Raw genomic sequence first — 26,511 nt, 5'->3', positions numbered from 1 at the left:
AATCTTGTACTTGACTTATTACTTATTTACCTTCTCAAATAATTTTAAAGATAAATTATGTTTCAACCCAAATTGAGGGATTTCAGGCCAGGTTATGCAGTTTGTCCAGCTAAATTAACCATTTAAGGCTGAAAATCATACTTCTGTAAAATTGTTTCTGCCTATCTGCATCCAAAATGGAATGCAGCATTCTGATTGAGATGTGCTATAGAACTTTTAGTTATGATTAACATGGCAGAAAATTAATTCCTTATGTACAATGTATTAATCCATTCAATGATGGAATATGATTGCTCTGGGTGTTCAAATCAGTGTCTTTCAATACAATGTAGATCACATTTGGCCTCAATGCATTGTGTGGATGCTGGACAACTACACTAGGTCTCACTCTTGCTAATGTTTTTTTTCTCCTGTGTCCATCTCCTCTAAGAAGTGTCAACATGTTGATAAATTAAATATTCCAGTTTGAATTATTAAGAGTTTTGTAAATCATATGTCAGGTACAAAATCTTTTATCCAAAGTTCTGAAAACTCAGCATTTTTTCTGCAGATGTCATCTGCACACCAAAGCTTGCATTTGGCACCATACATGACCCGACGTGACCCACCCTCAACTCACACTTGAATATCCCATCGGTCCTTGTCGGTGATTAGTAGAACCCAAGAGAATCCTTACTTTATAGGTACCAACAGAAAAAACAAGAGTCCAGCGCCCCCAATTTGCTGTATACGGACACCCAATTCATCGTAAGCAGCCCAGACCCCACCTCCCTTCCAGCGCTGCCACAAACACCCTCTCCCCCCCCCCCCCCCACCCGGCGCCGCTGCAACGCGCCACACCCCCCCCCCCCCCCCCCACCAGTCCAGAGACCCTTCTAGTTGGAGTGTCTTTGTTTGCGCAAATCTGAAATCAACGCAATTACTTAACATACTGCTGTTACTATTAAGTGTCTTGTCCCGAGAGTTTTGGATAAAAGATTATGTACCTGTACTGATGGAAAATTTGCCTACACCTACAAAGATTGGAACAATAAAGGTACCTGACCCTTTTCTGCAGTTCAGTGGGAATGTGCTTGATGTGTATCTTGCAGTACAGAAAAATGCTGGAGAAACATCCATAGAAAGTAAAATGCAGTTGACATTTCAGGATGCTGCACAACATGCTGAGTTTCTCCAGCACTTTTGTGAACTGCACTAGATCCCAGCATCTGCAGATTTTCTTGTTTACCTGTGTATCTTGACTGTTTGTCTTGGTGCCACATCTTAGACTATCCATTATCTTAGCCTAGTGACATCACCCCTGAATTACCTGATATTAAGGTAATGATCCCTTATTCTGTGCTTCCCACAAGTGGAAATAACTTTTATCTATACCAAATCCTGTAATTATCTCAACTGCTTCAAATGGATTATCCTTTAATCTTCTCTAATAAAGAGAATGCAAGCCTAGTCTATGAAACCTGTACAAAAACTAACTTTCTAATTCCTGCATCATCTGGTGAATGAATAAAACCTACATTTATTCAAGGCATATCAGAAATGCAATGGATTTTACTGGCCCTGATAGGCCAAAGAAGTCTTAGTTGATATTATAAATTTCCTTGGATGTTGGTGTATGGCAAGAGGGGAGATAGGGTGGAATTGACCTTGATAAAGGACTCAAGCCCAAAACATGGTTATCTGTCTTTATCTTTGCTACATAAAGTACACTGTTTGACCTGCTGAGTTGATGTTGGTTAATGATGTTGGTTGATCCATAATTTAGACCCATCAATGTTGATTGTATTTACAAATCATGGCGGTATCCAATTTGGAAGGGAACTAGCAGCCGATTTTGATCTTGTGTTCCGTTTTCCCTTGTCATGAATGATGGAGGTTGCAAATAACTGCAGAGCATTTTGTACACACTGTTGCCAAGCTGCACTAGTGGTGGAGGGAATGAATGTTTCGAATGACATTTGTCATGTTAGTCAATTGGGCTGCTCTACTTTGGATGTTGTTGAACTAAGGTGTGTTTGGAGATCCACTCAATCAGAGAGTATATTGAGGGCATTCCAACACACTACTGATTTATATCTTGGTACTGATGGAAAATCTTGTGGATGCTGGAAGGTGATTCACTTGCTACTAGATACCCAGTAGCTGTTCTTGTAGCCTTAGTGTTAATGTGCCTCGTCCACTTGCGTTTCTTGTCAGTGTTGGCCTTCAGGATGAGTAGTCAATATTGGTAATATCATTATAGATTTTGAACTCATTACGTTTGGAGGTGGTCACTTAACTAGCATCAATGTTGCTTGTCATTTATCAACACATGCCTAAATACACCTGTGTTTTGTAACATGCTGGCACAGCTGTTTTGTTTGCTGATGTTTGCAAGATTATGCAATCATACATATCCATTTTTAACCTTTGATGGAAGGAAAGTTTGAAGATGTCTGGGCCCAAGGAACTCCTTCATTGATGTCCCGAGATGATTGAACTCCAGGAACCACAACCACTTTCCTCAGGGAAAAAAAATATTGTTCCAACTATTGCTATTGGTTTTATCAAAGCTCCTCGATGCCATTGTAATGTCTCTTTTATATCAAGTGCAGTCACTAATTTTACTTCCGGAATTTGGTCTGTTGTTGGACAAAGACTGTCTTTATTGGGGAGGGTATTGTGATACGTGTTGAATTGTATGCTCTGATACTTGTTGCATATTAAAAAGAATCAGTGGAACAGGAAAATGGCATGTGAGTTGGAAGATTAGCCATAACCTTTTTGAATTGTGGAGAAGGTTCAAGAGACAAAACCTGCTGCACTGCTACTGTACTCTCAGGAGGTTTTTTGTGTTGATTTAAAAAACTTGGATGCTTCATTGGCATTCTGGGTTTCTATTTTCTTTCCCCAGAACGAGACTCACAGGTTTTTCATCACTTCAACATTTCTCAAGGTTAGGGTGTTTTATGTGATCCAATTGTTCGTTTATATTGTCTTGATTCAGATGTAAAATATTGATAGGTTTTAATTACTTCTATTGTGCATGAATACCTGAGATTTTTACATAATTTCCAATACCTATATTTAAGTTAATAATCCAGGCTCATAATAGGAATATGAATGTGAATTGTCATGTGTACTGAGATACAGTGAAAACCTTTGTTTTGCATTCTGTCTAGACATCTCAGCTTCTACAAAATACAATAGTAGTGTAAGGACAAAATAGTAGTGTTATATACGAAAAAAAAACCAAAAATGCAGGGTGTAAAGACAAAAAAGTTCAATTAAGTAGTGCAAGGCCTCATCCTCTACCAATGGGAAGTCTGTTCAAGAGTCTGATAACAAGGAAATAAATTATTGCTGAATTTGGAAGACTTGTTTATGTTCTGCCTGCCAGGGGAGGGAAAAGAGAATGTAACCAGGATGTTGGCTGCTTCCCTAAGATTGCAGGAGATGAAAATAGAGTCAGTGGGGAGGAGGCTGGTTTGCATGATGGCTCATGCTGGGGTCACAACCTTCTACTCTCTTGTGGTCTTCAGCAGAGCAGTTCCCATACAAGTTGTGATGTAGCTGGACAGGATCTACTAAAATATTGGTAGGGACACTGGGGCCGTGCCGAATCCTCGGGCTTCTGGGCCAAGTGTCAATTTATTTTGACCAGGTGTCTTGGGTAAACTTATACCTCTCATTTTTGTTCGTTTTAGATTGGTCACAGTGTTTGTGCTACCGAAAGAAAATAGACACACACACACTGAGAGCAGTTCAGTTTATACAAGTCTTTATTACTAAATAGCTAGCTGAGTTCACACTACAATATGCAAGCCCTTCCCAATTATACTTATCAATGCCTGGACTGGTCCCAACTGCCAAAGCGAGGCGACGACTGCACACTTTTAGTAGGTTGTCTGGGCGCCGGCAGCAGCTTCTCCACCTCCCCGGACTGGGACATTGGTTGGAATCTTGAAGTTCTTCTTCCTGCTGAGAGATGTTGCCACCTCTTGGAGAGTCTCAAACTTCAGCAGTGGGACCATGGCTTATATTACCCAAAAGTTGTTTACTTCAGATCTTATCTCTTTGAACAAATGATTTAATTATCTTCAAGGTCTCCTGACAGTCTGCGACCAACAAAAGACATCTCTTGGCCTCATGGTGTAAATTGGATTCAACTGCATCCCTTCTTGCATAAGCTGGTCTAGGGCCCCATGGTGGAATTTAGGTGTGTCTACTAATTCATATGCAACAACCAGGTTTTCAGCCTTGCAGAAGCAAAGGCTGCAAAAGTAAGAAACACGGTTTAAATCTTCCATTGCACCAGGGCAGGCTTCTTGTGATATTTACTCTGAAAAAGATAAAGCTCTTCAGCACCCTGCTTCCTCGAGTTGATGACTAGTTCCCTTGTTTTGCTGACAATACTGGGCGGTAAGCCGAAATGTTGGTTTTATATCTTTATTTCCAAAGGAAGCTGCAAGGCTTGCTGAGTTTCTTTAGGATTTCTGTTTTGTTACTTCTCCAAGTGAATGGACCGAACATAACTGAGTGTGAAAGTTCAAATACAGCAGATGCTGGAAATGTGAGATAAAAACAGAAATGGCCACTTCAGTTCACATAGTGAGAGATTGTTGGTGGTGATGTTTAAAGAAGCCTAGAATATGAATATTAAAACTAATATTCATGTGAAGCAACCAATTAGGAGGGCAAATTACAAGATATTAAGGGATATGGGGATAGTGCTGGAAAATAGAACTGAGACAGTGAATGGTGGAGCAAGCTCAAAGGCCTGCCATTTCTTGGCTTTCCATATAACCATTTACGGAGCGGAAACAGGCCATGTTGGCCTTTCGAGTCCGCACCGGAAATATATGTGAATACATTCTTTCGGGTTCTTGAAGGAAATTCTGATTGCATTTCTTTTAGTTGAATTTTTTATCTTTTTGAATCACAGCCAAACAAGATGATCTCTTGTGAGATTACCTTCAATGTTAAGTCTGTACTCTATTATTGTGTTTATTGATCAAAGCCCACTGTCACTGAGCTACGAAATTGGCAAAGATTTCTTTGGATTTTAATGGGAAGGTTTTTGTTTTTCAGAAAGTCTGAGTTGGCCTTGGATTATATCATTCCTCGAAAAAGCTCTGACGGTCATAAAAGTTTTGCATTGATTGGCCACACTACAGATCCTAAAGATTCCACCAGGTTAGCTGGAAGATGGAGTATTGGAAGCTTGCTTCTTTTCAATGGTAATGGTTTGATGAGAAATTCAAGGTTTTTTTTTGTGTATCTATATTTTCTGACTGAAGAAGAATTCATGTCAAATGGTGCAGAGCTGTTTGAGTCTTCATCCTGGAAATTCCAATACATTAGTACTTTCACATACTAGGTGACTGAATTTTACTTAGTTTTCTGGTCCTGTTCTCTGGAGAGGACTGTTGGAAAATTGTAGCTCTTAATAGTTGAATGTTTCCCTGTTCTGCTTCTGGCCACATGTCGCCACATCCCAACACCATGACATGATGACAATGAACAAATTTGCTGATGACATTGTTGGCTGAATAACCGTAGAGTCAGAATGCAAAATGGAGATCGAGAACCTGGTTGGGTGGTGTCAGAGCAACCATTTTTTTCTCAATGTTATCAAGACCAAAGAAATGCTTGCATTAATGGGAAGGAGGTGGAGAGAGTCAGAACCTTCAAGTTCCTGGGAATCAGAAAGTACACCAATGCCTCTAATTCCTAAGGAGTCTGAGGAGATTTGACATGTTTTCAGATTCTCAAACTTTGACAAATGCACTGTGGAAAGTATACTGACTGGTTGCATCACTGGTTTGGGAATTCAACTGAGCATGAATACAGAAGGCTGCAGATGATAGTAAACGTAACCTGGTCCATTACAGGCTCTAACCATCTACTGCGGACATCTAGGTAAGGCATTGCCTCAAGAAGGCAGCCAACATCATAACGGACCTATACCACTGTGGTCACAACTTCTTGTCACTGCTATTTTTGAGCAGAATGCTCAAAACCCGCAACTCAAGGTTCAAGAGCAGTTTCTTTACAATAGCTATCGGACACTTGAACCTCTCCTTGGTACACTAATCATGAACTTTCTGCATAATTGCAAGTCACTTTTGCACTTGGATTACTGTGAATATTTATATCTATAATCAAGTATTTATTATCTCTGAATTTTATTCAATTAGTTTACTATAATAGTTTATCTTGATAATTACCTGTTCGGCTGCAGCAAACAAAAATTATGGTGCCTATGTACACTGTACAATGTGTATGACAATAAACTCACCATCAAAATGGAAGCTGCTTTAGCATAAGCCAGAAGAAGTTTAATGAGTTTAGGATCCCATGGCATATTATTTTAATAAAGAAACATGAAAATTCTCTCTGAGCTTTCATTTTTATAATAACATTTTAGAACAAAATTTAGCTTTCAATACCTTAGTACTCATATACACCTATATTTAAATGTTAAGATTGGATTGAAAGTATTTTTTTTTAATTTAGGTGCCAGGATAGGGCCGGAAGAAGCATATTATTTGTATGTTTGTGGACCTGACTTCACCTCTCTTATGCCTTGTAAATATGGGAAAAATCAAGCAAATTACTCTAAGTATGTTACTCTGGAAATTATACAGTGTGATCAAATTAAAGAACTTATAATGAAAAACAAGGAGCTAGACACTAGCCCTCTGGTGGTGAGTAGAACACTCAAGTACAATCAAATGTAGTGCCAAATACTGTCTATTGTTACAATATGATGAGGGGGGGAAATGAGAATTTTTGTTGCATTGCAGGATGATTATGATCTCAAATGCACTGCCTGGTATGATATTGAAAGAATTAAAATGATGTCTCAAAAATGGATAACTATTTCAAAAGTGCAGCTTTGAATGACTGTTGAAAGAGCAGGGAAGCGAGGAAAATTGGATAGTTCCTTTAAAGCACTGGCATCTCATACGTTTATATAGCTATAAAGTTCTATTATACAGGGAAAACCTGACAAGTATTATAGCTTAATTTATTTTTAGGATAGCCTCGCTATTGTTTACAACCCACAATGTCCTGCTCAATATACCATTTACGAGCCAGTTATTCGACTAAAAGGACAAACAAGAATGGTATCATTGCAAAGGCCTTTCAGCCTGAAGGATGTCCAGAACAATACCATGGACCCCCAGAAACTAAAGAGTTTGGAACCTTTGGAACATCAGGAGCTTCAGCGTATCCTCCACAAAATTGGAGGAACTAGTGTATTCATCTTTCTCTTTGCCAGGGTAAGAGATGTTACTTGTGACTTATTTAGTAGTGCTTTAAGTTAATTGCACAACCAGTTAAGAGTGTTGCTGTACTATACTTAGTACTGACAAAATTAGCCTTTTTTATGCAGAATTGTTTAATTACAGATGGGAATACATTTTAGGGGTAAGGGGAAGAGAAAAGAGATAGGTTGAAGTATACTGCAGTATCCTGTCACTTGGATGTCAGATTCGTACAAGTTTTCAGTATCTGTACACGTCCTGCCTTGATGTTGGGTCATCACAATGTTTGGCTCGTCTGTTCAAGCAATGTGATGATAACCATCCTCAAGTTTTCATTCATTGAATCTTATGGTATAATGGAGAACATTTGACCCCATGCTTACATTTTTTGGTCTCAATTTCTGCTCACAGCCCTGAGAAAGAGTGTTGGAGGTTTGTAGTATCTTATTCTAGTCTACAAAAGCATTTGCCCAATGCATTGAGTTCTATGGCCTTGGGAGAGCGGCAATGGGATTGCTCAATCTGGTTTTAGGAAGGCATATAGGTTCTCCATTTGGTTTATACAGGTGTAATTTAGCTGATGAGTTGAACCATTTTTATGATTAATTGTAAAACTGAATTGATAGGATAGGTTGACGGTGCACGTACAATAGATTGCTTTCAATTGTAAAGATAATGGATATTAGACCATGAGATGTCAAAGCAAAATTAGGCCATTTGACCCAACAGGTCTGCTCTGCCACTTAAATCACAGCTGATGTATTTTTACTCCAAATCCATTGTCCTGCCTTCTCCCCCTAACTTTTGGCACCATTACTCATCAAGAACATTCTGGTCTCCATTTTAAATAGACCCAGTGACTTGATCTTCACAGCCACTTGTGGCAGTGAATTCACTGCCCTCTGGCTGAAGAAATTTCTCCTCATCTCTGTTCTTCAGGGATGCTGTTTTATTCTGAGGCTGTGCCCTCTGGTCCTAGTATCTCATGACTGGAAACATCTTCTCCACATCCAGTCTTCCAGCCCTTTCAATATTCCATATATTTCGATGAGATTCCTCCCCACCCCCATCCTTCTAAACTCCAGCAAGTATAGGCCCAGAGCTTTAAATTTAAATTTTGTTTTTAAATTTAAAATTTGCACATTCAACAAGATAACAGGCTCTTCCAGCCCACAAGCCCACACCACCCAAATACACTAATTAACCTAAATGCCACATACATTTTTGAAGGGGGAGGGAAGAAACTGGAAACCCTCGCAGACACAGGAAGAACATAAAAACTTCTTACAGACAGTGCCAGTTTTGAACCCTGCCATTGTAGTAGTGATGCACTGTGCTAGCTGTATAATATAAAACAGTATAAACAGCTGCAAGTCTTGTATGTTCTTTTTGTGTTTTAGTTTTCAATAACATTATACTAAGTTTGGGACCTGCGTACAATCTAGTGCTGGTAGATTTGCAGAGAGTTGGCGGCTGTGTTCATTTATGGGCTTCAATGAAGATTAGCAGCATGTTGTTCAATGACAGTGAATACTACAAATAAACTAACAGTACACACTCCTGATGTTTGAACATAGACCATTCTGTTTTGTTTAGCATAGTTTTTCGCTGGATAATGTTTTATGAGGGAGGTGGTATAGTATCATTTCTTTCACTAATGCACAATTTAGAAATGACCTGTTGCATTTATAGTTAAACTATGGATAAATATTTATACCTTCCTTTTCTGTCTAGTCTGTAGAAATAAGTGACTGTGAAAAAACACAAGCCCTGGCACTGAATATTATACTTACTTTGACAAAGTACAACCAACAGAGAATCCAGGAAATGGAAAGCTGCCATGGTTATGCTATGGTTCACCAAGTGCTCATCAAAATGAAATGTATAGTGGGCTTTCACATCTTAAAGGTATGAGGTACTCCCTTCATGCATATTTCTTTCTTCAGTGACCCCTGTAATTAGTTCAACGTCATTTTCAATGAACTGATAAAATAGGTGACCCAGTGTGATAATGAAGTCTTTGTAACAAGACTTGATCCATTTAATTTACCTGTGGTTGCACCTTGTAAAAAAACAAAACGAAAGGCATCTTTCATGGGTAGGCACTAGCTGCTTTTTTTCTCTCTTATCCTTCTCACCCACCATAAACACCTGCCAGTATCATTTATAGATAGAACCCAGAGTAAAGTCTCCACAGAAGCAAAGATGTGGAGATGAGGATACATCCCAATTGACCATTGCTCCTTGCCAATTGAGGCAACAGATTCCATTTCTCTTTCACCTCAAGTTCAAGTTAATCATCATCCAAATAATGTACAAATACAACCTGACGAAACTGAAGGCGTAGCAAAATAATCTGTAAATTTACTCTCAAGCTTCACAGTGGGGTGTAGTCAATCCTGCAAGTCCCTTCTTAAATAGAATTCTTCCAGACCTGTTTATTAACAACTTTCCATTCTCAAAATACTTATATTTTAGCAGCTACTTAAGAGTAGTGAATCCCAAAATGGGCGGTGCCGCCCGCCGACCCCCCCCCCCCCTCCCCACCACCTGGGAGCAGTGGAAAGATCCAAGGGGGTGGTGAGAAAAAAAGTGGCAGTCCGAACGTTTATTTGTTTCTTGGTGACGTGGTCTGGGATATTGACCGTTGAAATTTCTGGCCAGGAAATTATGGGTGAACGAATACACCAGAAGATTTGACTACCATCCTACTGCAGTGAAGTATACTGTTGCCATACACTGGTCCACCCCTTCTAATACTGCAGCTCCACACTGCTTCCTGACCCAAACCGTGCCCTTTGCAGATGGATCCCGTCCATCGCTTCCCTGCACAATGTTCCTTCCAAATTGCATACAGGGTGAAGGCAAATATTGCATGGATCCAGTCCTTAGTTAAGCCCTGCGTTCTTTTCTACTTTCCAGGCCTGAACATGCACAGCCCTCTCCAGCCCTTCCAGCAGTCTCCCTCGCTATCTTACCCACCACTGGACAGATTAAAGACAGCACAATTCCCTTCAGATAGGGAAAGACGGTGGTAACCAGGTGTCTCACTACTGCAGTGGTATTTTGGAGCCCTCATTTAGTTCCAATAACTTGAGCCCAGTCACTAAGGGCCTTAATCATATCCTCTACCGTACGCCACTCTGCCTGAGACTAAATCTAACTTCCGCAAGGAGGGGGCCGGACAGCAGCTTCTTCCTGGACCCACAGGGATGTGTTACCCTCCAAGGCCTCAGATACCATCCGCAGGCTGTTGTTCATGGTTTCCTGATAACGCATCCAGATACCTGCTTCCGATGGGGTATGCTCACGCCGGTCGGTGCCAACGCGTCCAGATCTGGAGCAGCCATGTGGCCACAACTCAAACTATTGTACATTGACCAGCCTGAATGCTAGCTGTGTGCCTTAAATCTCTCTAGTTCAAGTTTTCCCATTGGGGAGCAACGCTGCAGCAGCGTTTACACCAAATTTTAACTGAGGGATTTCGTGTTCTTTTTGTCGCAAGGCTTCATGTCGGTGCTGCAGAAAGACTGTCAGCAGTCAAAAGGTCTCTCTAATTCCCCTTACATCCCGTGAACTCCGATTATTTGAGGAGGGTCACAAGATGGTGGCCAATCTCCTCCCCTTACAAGTTCACACTGTCTGACCATTCCATCAGCTTGTGATGCTCCTCCAGCATGCTGGCCAGACTGCCAAACCCAGCAGTATCTTTGATTAACCATAATACTCTGTCCCCTGTACATGTGGGCCCTTCATTTTAGCTTTTTGCCAGAACATAGCTCCCACCCAATTGTCCGGTTGTTTTTCCTTGAACCATTCTTGTAGCGTCAATCTGTGGTAGGAAAACAAGTTCGAAAGGTTCAAATAGTGACAATCCTCGCTACCTGTCAGTACGAAATGGTGAACTTTATTTACACATGACACCAATGCATAACAGGAGACACACATACACCTGCATGCAAACCAGTAATGTTCTGATACAAGTTTGCGAAACAATACTGATGTTAATTGATTGGTTCATACAATCAGTACCAACCACCTGTATCACGACAAGCAGGCATGGCACACCAATTGTATCTATCTACAAGTTACAAGGGTGAGACAGTAGTTGTGTTAAATTTGTAGTGGACCTAATACCAAGAAAAAGGCATATGTTTGTTGTATGTGTGGTGGGGGGGGGGGGGGGGGTGGGGGGGTGGAATGCACTAGGGGTGTGTCCTTGGAGCCAATGGGGTAGCATCCCAAAAAAGTTTGTGACCACTACTTTAGAGCATTTCAATCCCCACGTGCTGATTCATTCATCTCTTAATACTATGCATCAAAGCATGTAACTTCATACGATGAATTTATTGATTCTCATAATAAATATAACACTGCCTGGTTTGGAATGCAGCCGTTACTATTTTTTATGACATCTTTGCTCTTTTGAATATTATGCCTAATATAGTGAAAACTTTAATTTTCTTGGGTTACTGGCTATGATTATGTATAGACAGTTTTATATGGAGTTTTTAAAAAAAATATCTTTCAGACTTTACTTGATGGATGCTGCAGTGCTCCAGTCCTTAACTTTAACAAATATACAAGTCAATTCGAGATTGATACTGAATCCGCTGCTGTGATCCAGGATGTGACGATCCTATCAGAATTATTACTGGACTGGAAGATCTGGGCCAAGGCACAGGTTCTGATCTACTCTCTAATTTTATTTTTTACACTCTTTGCTATCACTATATACTCTGGATTGGAAGAAATGTTCCACTTTGCATAGATCAATAATTATAAAATGATGTACAGTTGCAAACTAAATTTTTGCTATTGAAGAACCTAAAGAGAAGGAAACTAATGATCAAATGAGTTGATTTGTCCTATATTTTACCTTATGACAGGACTTGTACAATTATTTCAGTAAACGAAGAGTCGATGTGCTGATCTTTATTTATTCAAAAATCATTCCCTTTCAGTGGCCCAGGTAGAGTTAACTATGTGGCCCTTCTGAGGGTCAGTGGTGCTGAGGTGCAAGTTATGCTTTTTTTTTTATTCTTTGTATAATTTCTCATTTCCACTCATTGATCAGGAACTTGGAATTTTGTATTGGCACAGACTTTTTGTCCTCATTTGGACATGGCTATTATTGCGGTTAAACCATTGCTGTTACAGCGCCAGTGACCGGAGTTCGAATCCAGTCCTGTCTGTAAGGAGTTTGTACTTTTTTCATGGGTTTCCTCCGATTGCTCCAGTTTCTTCCCACCCTTCAAAATGTATTGACCGGGGTTGTAGATTAATTGGCCGAAATTGGGCAGCAGGGACTCATGGGCCGATAGGGCCTGTTACCATGCTGTATGTCTAAATTTAAATTTTAAATTAACAACATATTTTAAAATGTCACTTTGATGTATATTCTTAGATCCTTTACACCTTTGTATTTTGTTTGGCTTTTTAAATTGCTGAGATACTGTGTCTTTCCTTGAGATTATTCTGGACAAACGCTTGATAATTTTTCCCATCATTTTATCAATGCTTATGATCACTTTGCATTTGCAAATGCTACATTTCGCTTGCATTTTACCTGCTCAACTGTTGAATCTTCTTAATTTCCACAAATGTTACTGTACCCCATCGTCATCAAATGATTATACATCTGTGTGTGTGTGTAATTCATTCAAATAGGACCAATGCTCTTTATCTTGTTCTCCAATGCATTGCAATATTACAATTATCAATAGTGCGTATGTTTAATCTGAAAACAGAATGGTGTCTGGGAAATGCTGATGGCCGCGCTTGAAGTGCTTATCAGAGTCAATCATCCAAAACAGATGTTCAATATCAAACAACTTCTAAAGGCTCAAGTGGTTTATCGCTTCCTCTTGACTTGCCAGGTTCTTCAGGTATGAATTATTTTTTCATCCAAATTTCCACACCAATCCTTTTCTCTAGTGTTTTCCCATATTTTGCTGGGTTCACTAACCTTTTTGGCCATTTTTCAAATGATCCTAGTCTCTGAGAGTGCCAGATCATTAATTACAAAATTCTTCATTGCTGAGCTCTGCACTCTTCTCATTTCACATCCATTCAGTGCCTTTTTCATTGTTACTGAATGCCAATCAAGAATGCAAAACTCAGAATTTTGCTCCCTCCCAACTAGGGATCAAGTTTCTCCTTTAGCTTAAATCAAACATTGGCCCATATTTCAAGGTTCAATGTTCCTTTTATTATAACATAATAATACATAAAATATAATATACATGATATATTTCAGCTTTTGTCTGCCATAAGGCTTAGAATCTGGGATGATCATGTATATTTTTAATGGCTTGGTATAAGAGCACCATTTTGCCACTGGGTCATTGTAAATTATCCTGGGATGTTTGTGTAGGCATAAGTAACATTGCATTTATTATGAAAGGCATGCTGTAACTAGCAAGTGTTTATTAGGAGTTGATTCTCTAATCTGACTGGTTCTGTGATGCAACTAATTACCTTTAACCTTATTCAGAAGATCAATAGTTTTAATTCAACAGCAGGGTCGAATTAATATTTTCTATCTCTGTTTCCTATGTGACAGTATATAGATTTGTTTTAGGAGATAAATTGGGGCAGGTTTATTAGTGTAGGTCACATACAAACACTTTAAAACAGATCTTATTTAAAATACTGGAGCTCAGCTCATGCTAGACAGGTTGACACCAGAGCCTTTGCAAAAGCTTTAGAGAGTGCCCAAGAGACTTCACTAATGGATTGTTGTTTACAAAAAGGCAACAGATGAAAGAACTTGGTGGAGCCGTAGACTGTCTGCAGTGGAACTTGCTGTTCAAGGAGGGTCATGTGATTTTGCAAGCAGATAGAGTCAAACAAGCTTTCTCTCAGAGAGAGAGAGACAGAGATTAGTTCTACAGTTTTATAGACAGCAGCAGCAGATGGGACTGGAACAGGACAAGCTGGCAAGCTTGTGGAAAACCCCATTTGGAAGACGGGTTGTGAGTGCTTAGTTCAGCCTGGTCAAAGCCCTTGTGGTTCATGCAAGAGAGGACTGGCTGTCTAATGTTTCACTTGAAATAAGAGAAACAAAAAGGAACTCTGTGGTGACCTGAAAGAAAGAGGTTATCATCTGGAGAACCCTGAGGGGGCAAGTTTCTTCAAAAAGACACTGAAGTGGCTGCTTAAAAAGGAATCAGTTGTGGGTGTCCAGCGTACAACAAATCTCTCCCTGAAAACCGACAAGAACCTTCTTGAGCGGTAACCATTTACCTTTTAAGCACCAAAGTCTGGTAAACTTTACAAATGTAAAATTCTGTGCACAATATAAGAATTGCCTGCAACCAGTGAAATTGGAGGAATGAGAAGTGAGATTGGACTGTGAATCAAAGAACCTTTCTGAACTTACACACACATTACATACATGTGCGCTTAGAATTAGAAAGGGGTTGTTAAGTTAGGTTAGTTAAGTCAATAGCGATAAGTTAAAGTGTGATTCTGTTTGCATGTTTAAAGATAATTAAAAACAACTTTTGTTTAAGTAAACATTTGTCTTGATGAATATTGGGGTTCTCTGGGCTCGTTACACCTACCAGAGCCTATTTGATTAGGAGATTGGCTTTTGGATAGGTAACAGATCGCTGCCAGCAAACAGAAGTGATCAGTAAGAATCTGGAAATTAGAGGTTGTGGGGAGGTGGGGCTGCTGAATTGGAGGGCGGAGATTGGATATCAAAGGGCAGGTGGAATGGTAAAACAGTAGGTAGATGATGCTGCCAATGGACATAAATGATTGGGTGGGCAGGGTTCAGATATCCAACTGCAGGGGTTGAAGAAGCTGTTAATATCAACCAGTTTCATGTGCTTTCTCAAGCATGTACTCAGTTGGTAATTTGAAGAAGGGGACCCATATTTGTTTGTGCAATTAAAGAATATAGAAGAAATGTACATTTATGCAAACTACTTTTTTTTAATAATCCCTGTTTTGTCACATTTATAACATGCATGGTGATGCCTTCTATTCAGAACTCTAAATTTTGCTGAACTATTTTGCATGTTAATATCATCTGCAAATGGAAAAGCCATAAGATTTCTTAGTGGAAGACTGCAACATTAATTTTGTCTCTTTTCAGATTGGGTAGAAAAATTCCACTTCTGATTAAATAAATCTGTTAGATGAAACAAAAGGTAATATTGGATTCAGTGTTCTAGTAACTTACCTTCCCTCTGTTCTTTGTTTTCCCCAATCTGGTTTCTCAGGAACATCGAGATGAACAGCTGACATCTATCCCACGGGAGGTCTGTAGATCATTTGTGAAGATCATAGAAGAAGTACTTGGGTCACCGCCAGATCTGGAGTTGCTGAAGCTGGTTTACAATTTTTTGTTGGCAGTACATCCTCCTACTAATACCTATGTTTGCCATACCCCACCAGGCTTTTACTTTTCCCTCCACATAGGTGAATGAAATGTGCACTATTTTTGACATGTTTTTCATTACAACTAAAGATAAAGGGCACTGAAGTGGAAAATAATTGTTTAGTTTGTGTTTTTCAAAATAACATCCACACTGAAACTACCTTAATATTAGTCATGTCACTTTCAAATGATCAATGGCATGTGATATTTAGAGTCTATTGGAAGAAACTCCATTGTACATATATAAATTATTTATTCTGAACTTATAAATAAACCGAGTAACAACCTGTTCAAATATATTTGAGGATTCAAAGCTATGTATGATTGAAATAGCTTGTTTGATGCCAATAGTTGTAGTAGAAACAAGATTAAGCAATTTGGCTTCTTGAGCTTGTCTTGCCTTTCAGTAAGATCATAGTTCTTGCTGTTTTCTATCCTAATCCTCTCATCCCCTGAATTCATTAGTACCCTAAAGTCTATCAGTTTTAGTCTTGGTTTTTTTTTAAATTATGAAGTATATTCATATCTCTTAGATGAAGAATTCCAAACTTACATAAAGGAAATCCATCTTTATGTCTGGTTTGACTAACAACCCCCATGAGACAATACCTCCTAACTTTTGGATCAAACAATTTCTTGATATTTACCATGTCAGTACTTCTCTGAACTAATATAATGCTATTACAGCGCCAGTCTGTAAGAAGTTTGTACATTCTCTCCATGACCTGTGTGGGTTTCCTCCCACATTCTAAAAATGGACAGAGTTTGTAAGTTAATTAGTTACATGGTAGTAATTGGACAGTGTAGGCTCATGGGCCGGAAAGGCTCATTACCATGCTGTGACTCTAAATTTAAAAATAATTTTAAATTACCTTTAAATTCCAGTGTACGTGAGAAAATCTTACTGAGTCGGGTCCCTTCCCAGGAATTATTCTAATCCGACTCCACGATACCTCGTTTATTTTTAATATTTGTTTGTTTGCTAGTTTCTTAGTTGTAATTCATTTTTTAAGTGAAGCATAATTTGCATGAAGCACTGGAAGTATTTGTAATACATACTGTGTGAAGCTTCCACAAATCACAAGTGTTAGTCACAAGGCAGTATTTCTTTCTACCCCTGGCAGCAAATTCACTCACTGACTAAATTGTTGAAGTTGAAACATCTTGAACTTACAAGCCATTTATGTCACCCATCTGTATTAGTAAAATGAGTTTTGAGGCATGATGTAGGAAATTTATCTGACATTCCCTCTTAAATTTTTGCACAGCTATTACTTCATCAAGTAGCAACAAGTTAACACCTCTTTTTAAAAAAATTTAAATTTTAGATAAGTTAATTCAGCATTTGTACCACTAAAAGCCATTTTTATAGAAACATAAGAACTGCACTCGATGTGAACTTGAGCATATAGAAGCTGGAGGGACTCAGCAGGTCACACAGAATTTATGGAGAGAAATCAACAAAAAAAATTTCAGAAGAGCCTGACTTGAAACATTGACTTCCATTTTTCTCTGTCGATTCTGCCTGATCTGCTGAGTCCCTCCAGCTTCTTATTGTTTGTTCAATAAAACCATTTTATTCCTGTTTTACTGTTTCCAAAAGAAGGGAGATCTGAGCATTTTGGAAGATTTCCTTTGGTAAATGCACTATGTAAATCCAAATTGATGTCAGGAAAGTCCACTTCATTGCTTAGTGTGTTACCAAACTTCAATGTTTTATATCATTAATCAGCATAAAAATAAGATGTTTTCTGGAGGCAAAGTATTAACTCTTAGAAACCATTATTATTATTCAACTGAAAACAAAATGCTTTGCGGGTTAATAGGGGTCATTGTGCTGGCATACCAATCATAGACTATTTATTCCAGCCACCATTCGACTGTTTATTTGACCATTTTATGAGCAGTTCAGTTTACTTCCATTTCTTTGAGTAATAAGTTCACACTATTTTACACCTGAAAGTCTTGGTGCATGTTGCAACATAATTCATTTTATACTTGTATACTAGTTGTACCGTGACTCATCCCAGACCATACACTTGCACTCTTGATTTTTTGTAAATTCCCAACTTGAGGCCTTCAATAAAATACCAAGTATGCTGGAAAAATCTTGATAAGTTAGTGGATAAAGTTCATTAAAGTAGATTTAGCTAATCTAAGAAAACACAATAGAAACAGGTTGAGTGGCTTACCCCATTAGTCAAAGCAATAATTACTACATGCAAAGGAGACCTTCATACAGGAAGTGTTCTTGCATTTCCAAAGAATGTCAACCCTGATTGAGTTTGATGAATGAAAATACTTAAATATTGTACTAAACTTGCACTGTGATGCTTTCACAAAATAATGAATTTCATGACAAATTCTGATTCTGAAGTATGGAAAATTCCTATTCCTGATACATCATTGAAAGAGTATAATTATTATTTTTAAAAATGCCTTTATTTTGGCTTTTAGATGGCAAGATCTTTCAAGAAAAGGTCAAATTGATCAAATGTATGCGGTATTCTAATAGCAGTGGAAAATCTTCTGAAAGTCCTGGTTTTCTGTCGCCTTCTGCCTTTACTGTTGTTTCACCAGAAGGTTAGAAGTTCTGAAAATGATTCATAATTTAATTTAAATGGATGGTTAATTGCTGTTCATTTGTTACTCTGGATTATGTTACTCATCATCTGCTGTTAACCAATATTTGCCTCATAAATATCTTGTAAGTTGTAGAAATCATTTATTAAATTCTATACATTGTTTTGTTTTCATTAGGAGTTCAGTTAATTTTGAAAATTAGCAAGCAATTTATATTTGCATGTTAATCTATGGAGAACACCTTAGATACTTTATTGAATTGTAAGGTAGTTCATGTGGATTTGTTTTTGCCTTGAAAGATGTTCTAACTCTGATTTTTCTGTTACTTATACTTAAGATAAAACAAATATTAACCATTGTAATTTTCCATAGAACAACTCCTCACAATTTAGATCGGTGGGATAATCCCCTATTGATCTATAGTTATCTCTGTTTTTAAAAATAATTACCTTTGATTTGGTTGACCAAAATGGTAAAACACTGTTCCTGGTTCCTGATGCTCTACCCTCACCCAATGGCAACAATTTCTTTCTGAAAATGACTGTCACATCTTGATTCAACTATTTGTCGACTTCAACAATTTTTAACCACAATTCAAGTCATTATTTCTGGGCATAAATCTCTTCAGTGCCCTCTTCAGATCTCCACATGTGCAAACAAGAAATAGGACCATTCAGCCCTTCGAAGATACTTCACCATTAAGTTCATGGATTGATTCTTCAAGTTCAGCCTCATCACCATCTCGTTAGATTTTTGACAACAAAAAAATTAATCTATTTTGAACAAACACAACCTTATGGTGATAGAAAATTCCAAAAGTTCACCTTCTAGGAAACAAAATCTTATCATGGTCTTAACTGTCCTTATCTGATTGTGAAGCTAAGTCTCCAGGTCTGAGAATCCTTAGTATGTTTCTTTTGAGCTCTCTCATTCCCAGTCCACTAAATCTATGCTCATCTGGCAAACCACCTTCTTTGGAATTAGTTGAGAGAATCATTTCTGCACTGCCTCAAATTTATCCTTCCTTGAGTGAGGTGACCATGTGTGTGCATTCTCATCAAGACCCTATTCAATTGCAATAATAGTTCCTTATTCCTGAATTCAAATCCTTTCTCAAACTTTTAGCCCCCTTAATTGTTTGCTGCACCTCTACGTAGTCCTTCATTGACAAGCTCACCTCGGTTTCTTTTTAACACGAATCAATCTCTCACCATTTAACAAGCATTCTATTTTCCTGTTATGTGCACCAAAGTTATTATGTTTTTCCACAATGCATTCTATCTGCTGAGTTATTGCCCTTGTTTCCTTGAATCCTCTTTGCAATATGCTTTGCACTCACAGTCCCATTTAACTAGTTTAATATCGTCAGCGAACTTGCATGTAGTTCTGGCATTCAGTGAATGTTTGGTTATTTTTTTCTCCCCCCTTTCTTCTAATGGGGTCATCTTTGCTGCGCTGCAATCCACGAAGATAAAACTATAATTTGTAGTTTAACTTCTTTGGTTTAAAAAAATAAGATGGATGATTTTGTGTGATTTAATTAATATTAGAAGTAAGGGTAAGTGTGAAATTATCTTTAGTAAAGCAATTCATTAGCAAATATGGGGAAACACAAAGATTAATTCCTGTACGTATACAATATCAATCATTTTGTGAGATTCTGATTTCTTCCTATTCTCCATCAGAAAAAGTGCCAACATCAAGCTATGGAAAGCAAGATCAGCCGCACTCCCAAAGTCTATCGTTGACCCCTTCCCCCCCACCGCAAGTGCAAATCCAAGGATTGTCACCAAGAGAAAAACCGAACTTTTATGACTTGCAGGAGATTTCTGATGGCGAGTCTGACTCTAAAACCTTTTTGTCAGAAAATGCTCCCCCAGTGGCCACTGCAGAAACACTGAAAAGAATACAGGATGAAATGTACCTCAGCAGCATTGAATCAACAAAAACATTGTGTGAGTCTAAAAGAGGAGCCTCTACAGGAACTGTTGTTGCCCACGATCACATACAAGAATCCTTGGGGCATGTGGTAGAGGCAGGTAGCCCAGCAAATGTGAACTTCAAGATCGATGTGGAACCTGTTTTAGATGAGACTTCATCAGCTTTAGAACCAGATCTGAAGCAGGAAGGGCCCAGTGATGGAATAAATCGACCTGACAGTCTCCAGGGACTTCAGATGTTCCAAAGAAGTCAGAGCAATTTTACTGGTCTAGGATTAGCATTTCCATCCCAAAATGGATCTTCAGTTATTGGACGTCTTCCAAGTATGGTTGGCAAGAATTTGATTCCTGAAGAATGGGAAAGTTTTAGGTTTTCGCCTCTTTATGAACGGCCCTACAAGCAAAATGATGGGGCTACAGATAGGTACAATTTAATTAATTATTGTGCTACCATCAAGAGTTACATTAATCATTAACCAAATTTGCCATACCAATGCAATTCAAAACATTTATGAAATGAGATAAATTCCTTTTACATTCATTTTGGACTAATCATTCCTTGAGGGATGAGAGGGTGGTCAGTGGCCGAATTTAATTCATTCATTCAGCTTCCTCTAATTTTAGTCTTAAATGAAACTCTGACAGATTGTAAATAAAATAATGCATCTGTATTAGCAATGTGGAGAATAAGAAGGCAGAAGATGTTATTTTTACTGTTAATGTCTTGATTTTTCCACAGCATTTGACAATGTCAAAATTACAACCACCCTTTCTCCATTGTCCAGGTTGGTAGAGGTATCCTTGCATGGTTCCATCACCATCAAATCTGGACATCCTTTCATTCTTGGACTCCCTTTTTGTTTCCTATGTGTTGCGCTTAGTGACTCCATCAGCATTTATACAATAAACATAGACACAAATCATGGTAACTATCTTAAAGATGAATATTCCATGATTTGGCACAATCACACTTTTTCAGTGATGCTCTTTCTGACACAATTTGTTATTAGGACCTAATTATCTGAAAAATCCAGGATTCGAGGTCAAATTTAAACCCCAGAAGCATTGATTTGGAGGCTTTGTCAGGAGAAATTTCTCACAAAATTATGAATTTAACTGCTAAATTTGACTGACCTTTGTTAAAATGTTGGTTCATTGACCTGAATAGAAGAGCAGCAAAAATGAGAATAGTTAATAATAACTGTTAACAGTTTAATTTGTTTTGGGCACTTGCAGGTTTCTGCTACGTGCCTTTGGAAACCATATGAAGTATTTAATTGTTTGGATTTATGCTGCCATGATGTGCAGCTGAGAAAAAGTTAGACTGTTCAATTCCTTCAAACTTTTCCCTCGTGTATTTCTAGAATTCTTACATAATATGACATAACAAATGTAATGTTTCCATAAAAATACATTAGATACAGCGCCCTCCATAATGTTAGGGGAAAGCACATTTTTTCCTTTATGTGCCCTATGCTACACAGATTTAATTTTATAATCAAACAATTCACATATGATTAAAGTGACAATTCCTGATTTCATTGAAAGGCTATTTGTTTACAGCACTTTTTAAATCTGGTTTCCCCATTTTAGGGCACCATAATGTTTGGGTCATTTGGCTTCACAGGTGTTGGTAGTTACTCGGGTATGTTTAATTGCTTCATTGGTGCAGGTATAAGAGAGCTAGGCTTGCTTCTAAGCTTTTGATCTCCTTTTGGAGTCTGTAGTTGCCATTTTTCAACACGAGGACCAGAGGTGGGCTAGTGAAAGTTAAAGAAGCCATGATGAGGTTAAAAAACAAGAATAAAACAGTAAGACATCACCCAAACCTTAGGATGATCAAAATCAACAGTTTGGAACATCATTAAGAAGAAGGGGCTGTCATGATAATGAATATGTATGAGATGTACCGGAAGTCACGTGGTATGAGAGAGAGATAAGAACACAAGCAGGAGAACAAAGGAAACCGGAGAATAAAAAGACACTAAGAAGTTTACCTGATGAACTTGTGTTTAATGTTTTATTAACTTCACATTTCTGGCCACAAATGTGACATTGGCGACGAGGATGAAAGAAGCTTGAAGAAAATTAAAGACTAAACAAGATTACAGAGGATTACAGACAACTTCAAGGTGATAAGAATGTTCTCTGTGACTCAGTACTTTTGGAGCTGGAATATTTCCTCATGGCTGGTGCAGACAGTGACTTTATAACACATAGTGGAATTGCTCATTTTGACCCAACGGGTGATGCAAGCACTGTAAGTGTGAAGTGGAAGGCATGGCTGGAAGAATTTGAATCCTACACCGACAGTCGTGGCCTATTTCTAGATACCGGTACAGTTGAACAAAAAGTGCAGAGAAGGGCGTTACTTCTTTTCACTGCAGGACCCTCAGTTCGGGCAACATTTAAGACACTTTTGAATACTGGAAGAAAGGATGAGTACCGGAAAGCGGTAGATGCATTAAATGCACACTATGTAGTGACACCGAATGCTACATTTCAACGCCATTTGTTTCGGAGAACGAGACAAGAAGATGGCCAGACAATTGCTCAGTACGTGACGAGACTACGCCAGCTAGCTGTTGGATGCAATTACATGCCAGCTGATTTGGACAACCAATTATTGGATCAAGTTGTACAGCACTGAAGATCAGATAAACTCAGAAGACGTCTACTGGAAAGAGGGAGTGAGTTGGAACTCACCAATGCTTTAGCTATTGCTGCTGCATTAGAGGCTGTTGAAGGGCAATTTCATACCATGACCCTGAAAGACAACTCAAGCCAGCAAATTAAGAGGCTCTTACATCGCCATAACCAGCCAAGATATATGTCGACACAGGACGTGGAGTGTTATCGATGTGGAAACCGAGGTCACTTTGGAAAAGACCCATATTGCCCGGCCAAAGGCAAAGTTTGCAGAAAGTGTGGAGGTAAGGACCACTTTGCAAAGAAGCGAAAAAGCAAGTCCAATGCAGACCAGAAGAGGAAGAGTACAACTTCCAAAGGCAAAGCCTGGGGGAAAGGAAAGTATCCTGGAAAGAAAGATACCATTCGCCAGATAGACGGTGACGATGATGATACCCAGGAGGAACAGAGTTGTTAGCAATTTACGTTGAATGAAGTACATCATGAGAAAGTCCCAGTGATCATTGGTGGAGTGACAGTTCAGGTCATTGTAGACTCAGGCAGTGACAGTAATGTGATTGATCGACATTTATGGGAGAAGTTGAAAAGGAAAAAGATCATCTGTACCTCAAAGAAGTGTTCCAAGAAACTGTATCCATACACAGCAACCAAGCCATTGCAGACCATTGGATGTTTTACTGCAACTGTTGAAGCTGGAGATAAGTACACCGAAGCAGAGTTTATGGTCATAGAAGAGAAGGGAGAACCATTGCTGAGTAGAAGCACAGCGCAAGACCTGGCAATACTTCATATTGGAGCTTGTGTCAATTCAATTCAGTCATACGAGGATATGAAGCAAGAATTTCCCGCAGTCTTCCAAGGAGTAGGAAAGCTGAAAGGTCGACAATTGAAGCTAGCGGTAGATGAAACGGTCAAACCTAAAGCACAACCAATGCGCCGAACTCCGTTTGGACTTCGTGGGAAAGTCGAAGCCAAAATTAAAGAATTGATCGAACAAGACATTATTGAACCGGTGGAACATTCAACTCCATGGGTCAGTCCCGTAGTGATTGTGCCCAAACCAAAGGGTGACAAGACTATGTGTTGACATGAGAATGGCCAATGAAGCTATAATTAGAGAACGACACCCTATACCAACAGTGGAGGAAATACTTCAAGAACTAACTACCAGCAAGGTATTCTCAAAAATTGATCTGAAATGGGGCTATCATCAATTAGAGCTGGATCCGGGTTCCCGAGATGTGACAACATTTGTGACTCACTGTGGATTGTATCGTTACAAGAGACTATCATTTGGAATTAATGCAGCTTCAGAGATCTACCAGTATGAAATCCATCGAGTGATTCAAGGCATTCCTGGAGTTGCCAACATTTCTGACGACATCATAGTCCATACACCAACGAAGGAAGAGCATGACAAACGGTTGAGGCGTGTACTATCTAGACTACAGGAGGCAGGCCTTACCGTGAATGGAAACAAGTGCCAGTTCGGTGTGTCAGAAATGGACTTCATGGGACACAGACTTACACAGGAAGGACTAAACCCTGCAGAGGCCAAGGTGAAAGCTATTGCAGAGGCACGTGCACCTCAGAACGCAACAGAGGTGAGGAGTTTCCTAGGATTGGTCAATTTTTGTGCAAAGTTCATTTCTAATTTCGCTACAGTGGCAGAACCACTAAGGAAACTAACCAGGAAAGGAGTACCATTTCATTTTGGATCTGAGCAGAAGAAAGCGTTCACAGCGCTGAAGCAAAGCCTGACAGACGCAAAAACTCTTGGATATTACGATCCGGCGGCATCAACCAAAGTCATAGCGGATGCCAGCCCAGTTGGTTTAGGAGCCGTGTTGGTCCAGATGCATGATGGAGGACCAAGAATCATTGCCTATGCCAGCAGATTGTTATCAGATGTGGAAAGAAGATACTCTCAGACAGAGAAAGAAGCACTCGGACTTGTATGGGCCTGTGAGAGGTTCCATGCATATTTATACGACATTGAATTTGAACTCATCACAGATCATAAGCCATTAGAGGTGATCTATGCACCTAGATCCAAACCATGTGCCAGAATAGAGAGATGGATACTCAGACTACAACCATACAAATATAAAGTAATCCACATTGCAGGGAAAGCAAACATTGCTGATCCGCTGTCCAGATTGGTGAAGGATGGAGGTCCACAATCCAAGTTAGAATTGGGAACAGAAACAGAGCTTTGTACGCTTCGTAGCTATTCAGGCGACACCGAAAGCTGTGACTACGAAGGAGGTCGAGAGAGAATCCGAACATGATCCAGAACTCATGGAAGTAAGAGAATGCATACAGAGTGGACAATGGGACAAGTGTACTCACAAGGCTTACATTCCCATTAGAGACGAACTTTGTTGCATTGGACAGTGTGTATTAAGAGGTTGCAGATTGGTGATACCACAAAGATTGAGACCGAAGATCGTATCCTTAGCGCATGAAGGACACCTAGGCATTGTTGGTACCAAGCAAAACCTCAGGACCAAGGTATGGTGGCCAAGTTGTGATAAAGACGCAGAGAAATTTGTTAAAACTTGTCACGGATGTCAAATCACAAGTAGGAGTAATCCGCCAGAACCGATCCGGAGTACGCAACTTCCGACAGGACCATGGATCGACGTAGCTGTTGATTTTCTTGGACCTTTACCGACAGGTGAATCAATTATGGTAGTGATGGATTACTACAGCAGATACTATGAGTACGTGGTGTTGAAGTCCACAACCACTGAAAAAACAATACAAGCATTAGCAGAGATATTCGCAAGATATGGATTACCTGTTACATTATACTCTGACAATGGTCCACAATTCTTTTCAGAGACATTTGCAGAATACATGAGTACCACAGGTATCCACCATCATAAAGTAACTCCGAAATGGCCGCAAGCCAACGGAGAAGTAGAGAGACAAAATCAGTCCATTGAAAAACGATTGAGGATTGCACACGCAGAAGGACAAAATTGGCGAGAAGCATTGCTATCTTATGTGGCTGTCTATCGAGCAACGCCTCATGCAACCACTGGAAAAAGTCCTGCAGAAGCATTTTTTGGGAGAAAAATCCGCACAAAAATGCCAGAAATAAAGGAAATCCGAGACGACCAGGAGATGAGGGACCACGATGCTGAAAAGAAAGGTGCAGCAAAGCTGTACACAGATTCGAAACGTGGAGCCAAGTACTCAGACATCATGCCAGGAGATAATGTTCTAGTGAGGCATGAAACTGGTGGTAAACTAGACACACCTTATTACCATCAACCCTATACTGTTGTATCCAGAAGTGGCAGTATGGTGACAGTCAAGTCTCCGACTGGAGTCCTGTATAAGAGAAATGTCTCAGGTGTAAAAAGGTACCAGTCCAGAGATACATCGAGCAAAGAGGTTGAAAGGCCAATACGAGATGCTGAAACTGAGAGACCTGATGATGTTCCAGAGGCAGTTACCAGCACTCCTGATGAAGTGACTAGAGCGCCAGAAACACCCGAAGCCGTGATGAGCAGTATTGCCAACGCTGAGAGTGAACAACCGAGAAGCGACGACAATATCGCAGGCAGGCCGAAACGAAACCGGAAAGTGCCCAAACGATACGAAGACTTTGTGCCATAATTTTAATAAGAACTTTGGGACAGTATTTTAATCTTATATCATAAAGTGCATGTATGAGTGCTGT

General features: G+C 39.3%; 1 protein-coding gene across 6 annotated transcripts in view; it reads left to right on the top strand.

Annotated features, from left to right (window-relative positions):
• The window catches only part of lyst (lysosomal trafficking regulator), a 344,523-nt gene that overhangs the window by 198,463 nt on the left and 119,549 nt on the right, over window positions 1-26,511 (top strand). For all 6 annotated transcript variants that reach the window (XM_069885166.1, XM_069885165.1, XM_069885164.1 and 3 more), the window contains exons 15-23: window positions 5,071-5,219; window positions 6,499-6,689; window positions 7,023-7,268; window positions 8,988-9,161; window positions 11,785-11,937; window positions 13,004-13,141; window positions 15,488-15,686; window positions 18,103-18,228; window positions 19,914-20,592. In XM_069885166.1, coding sequence (XP_069741267.1) covers window positions 5,071-5,219; window positions 6,499-6,689; window positions 7,023-7,268; window positions 8,988-9,161; window positions 11,785-11,937; window positions 13,004-13,141; window positions 15,488-15,686; window positions 18,103-18,228; window positions 19,914-20,592 — 2,055 coding nt within the window. The remainder of the gene's footprint in view (window positions 1-5,070; window positions 5,220-6,498; window positions 6,690-7,022; window positions 7,269-8,987; window positions 9,162-11,784; window positions 11,938-13,003; window positions 13,142-15,487; window positions 15,687-18,102; window positions 18,229-19,913; window positions 20,593-26,511) is intronic.

Source organism: Narcine bancroftii, chromosome 6 (genome assembly GCF_036971445.1).
Source record: "Narcine bancroftii isolate sNarBan1 chromosome 6, sNarBan1.hap1, whole genome shotgun sequence".
NCBI classification, from domain to species: Eukaryota; Metazoa; Chordata; class Chondrichthyes; order Torpediniformes; family Narcinidae; genus Narcine; species Narcine bancroftii.
This window is presented reverse-complemented; position numbering and strand designations above follow the sequence as displayed.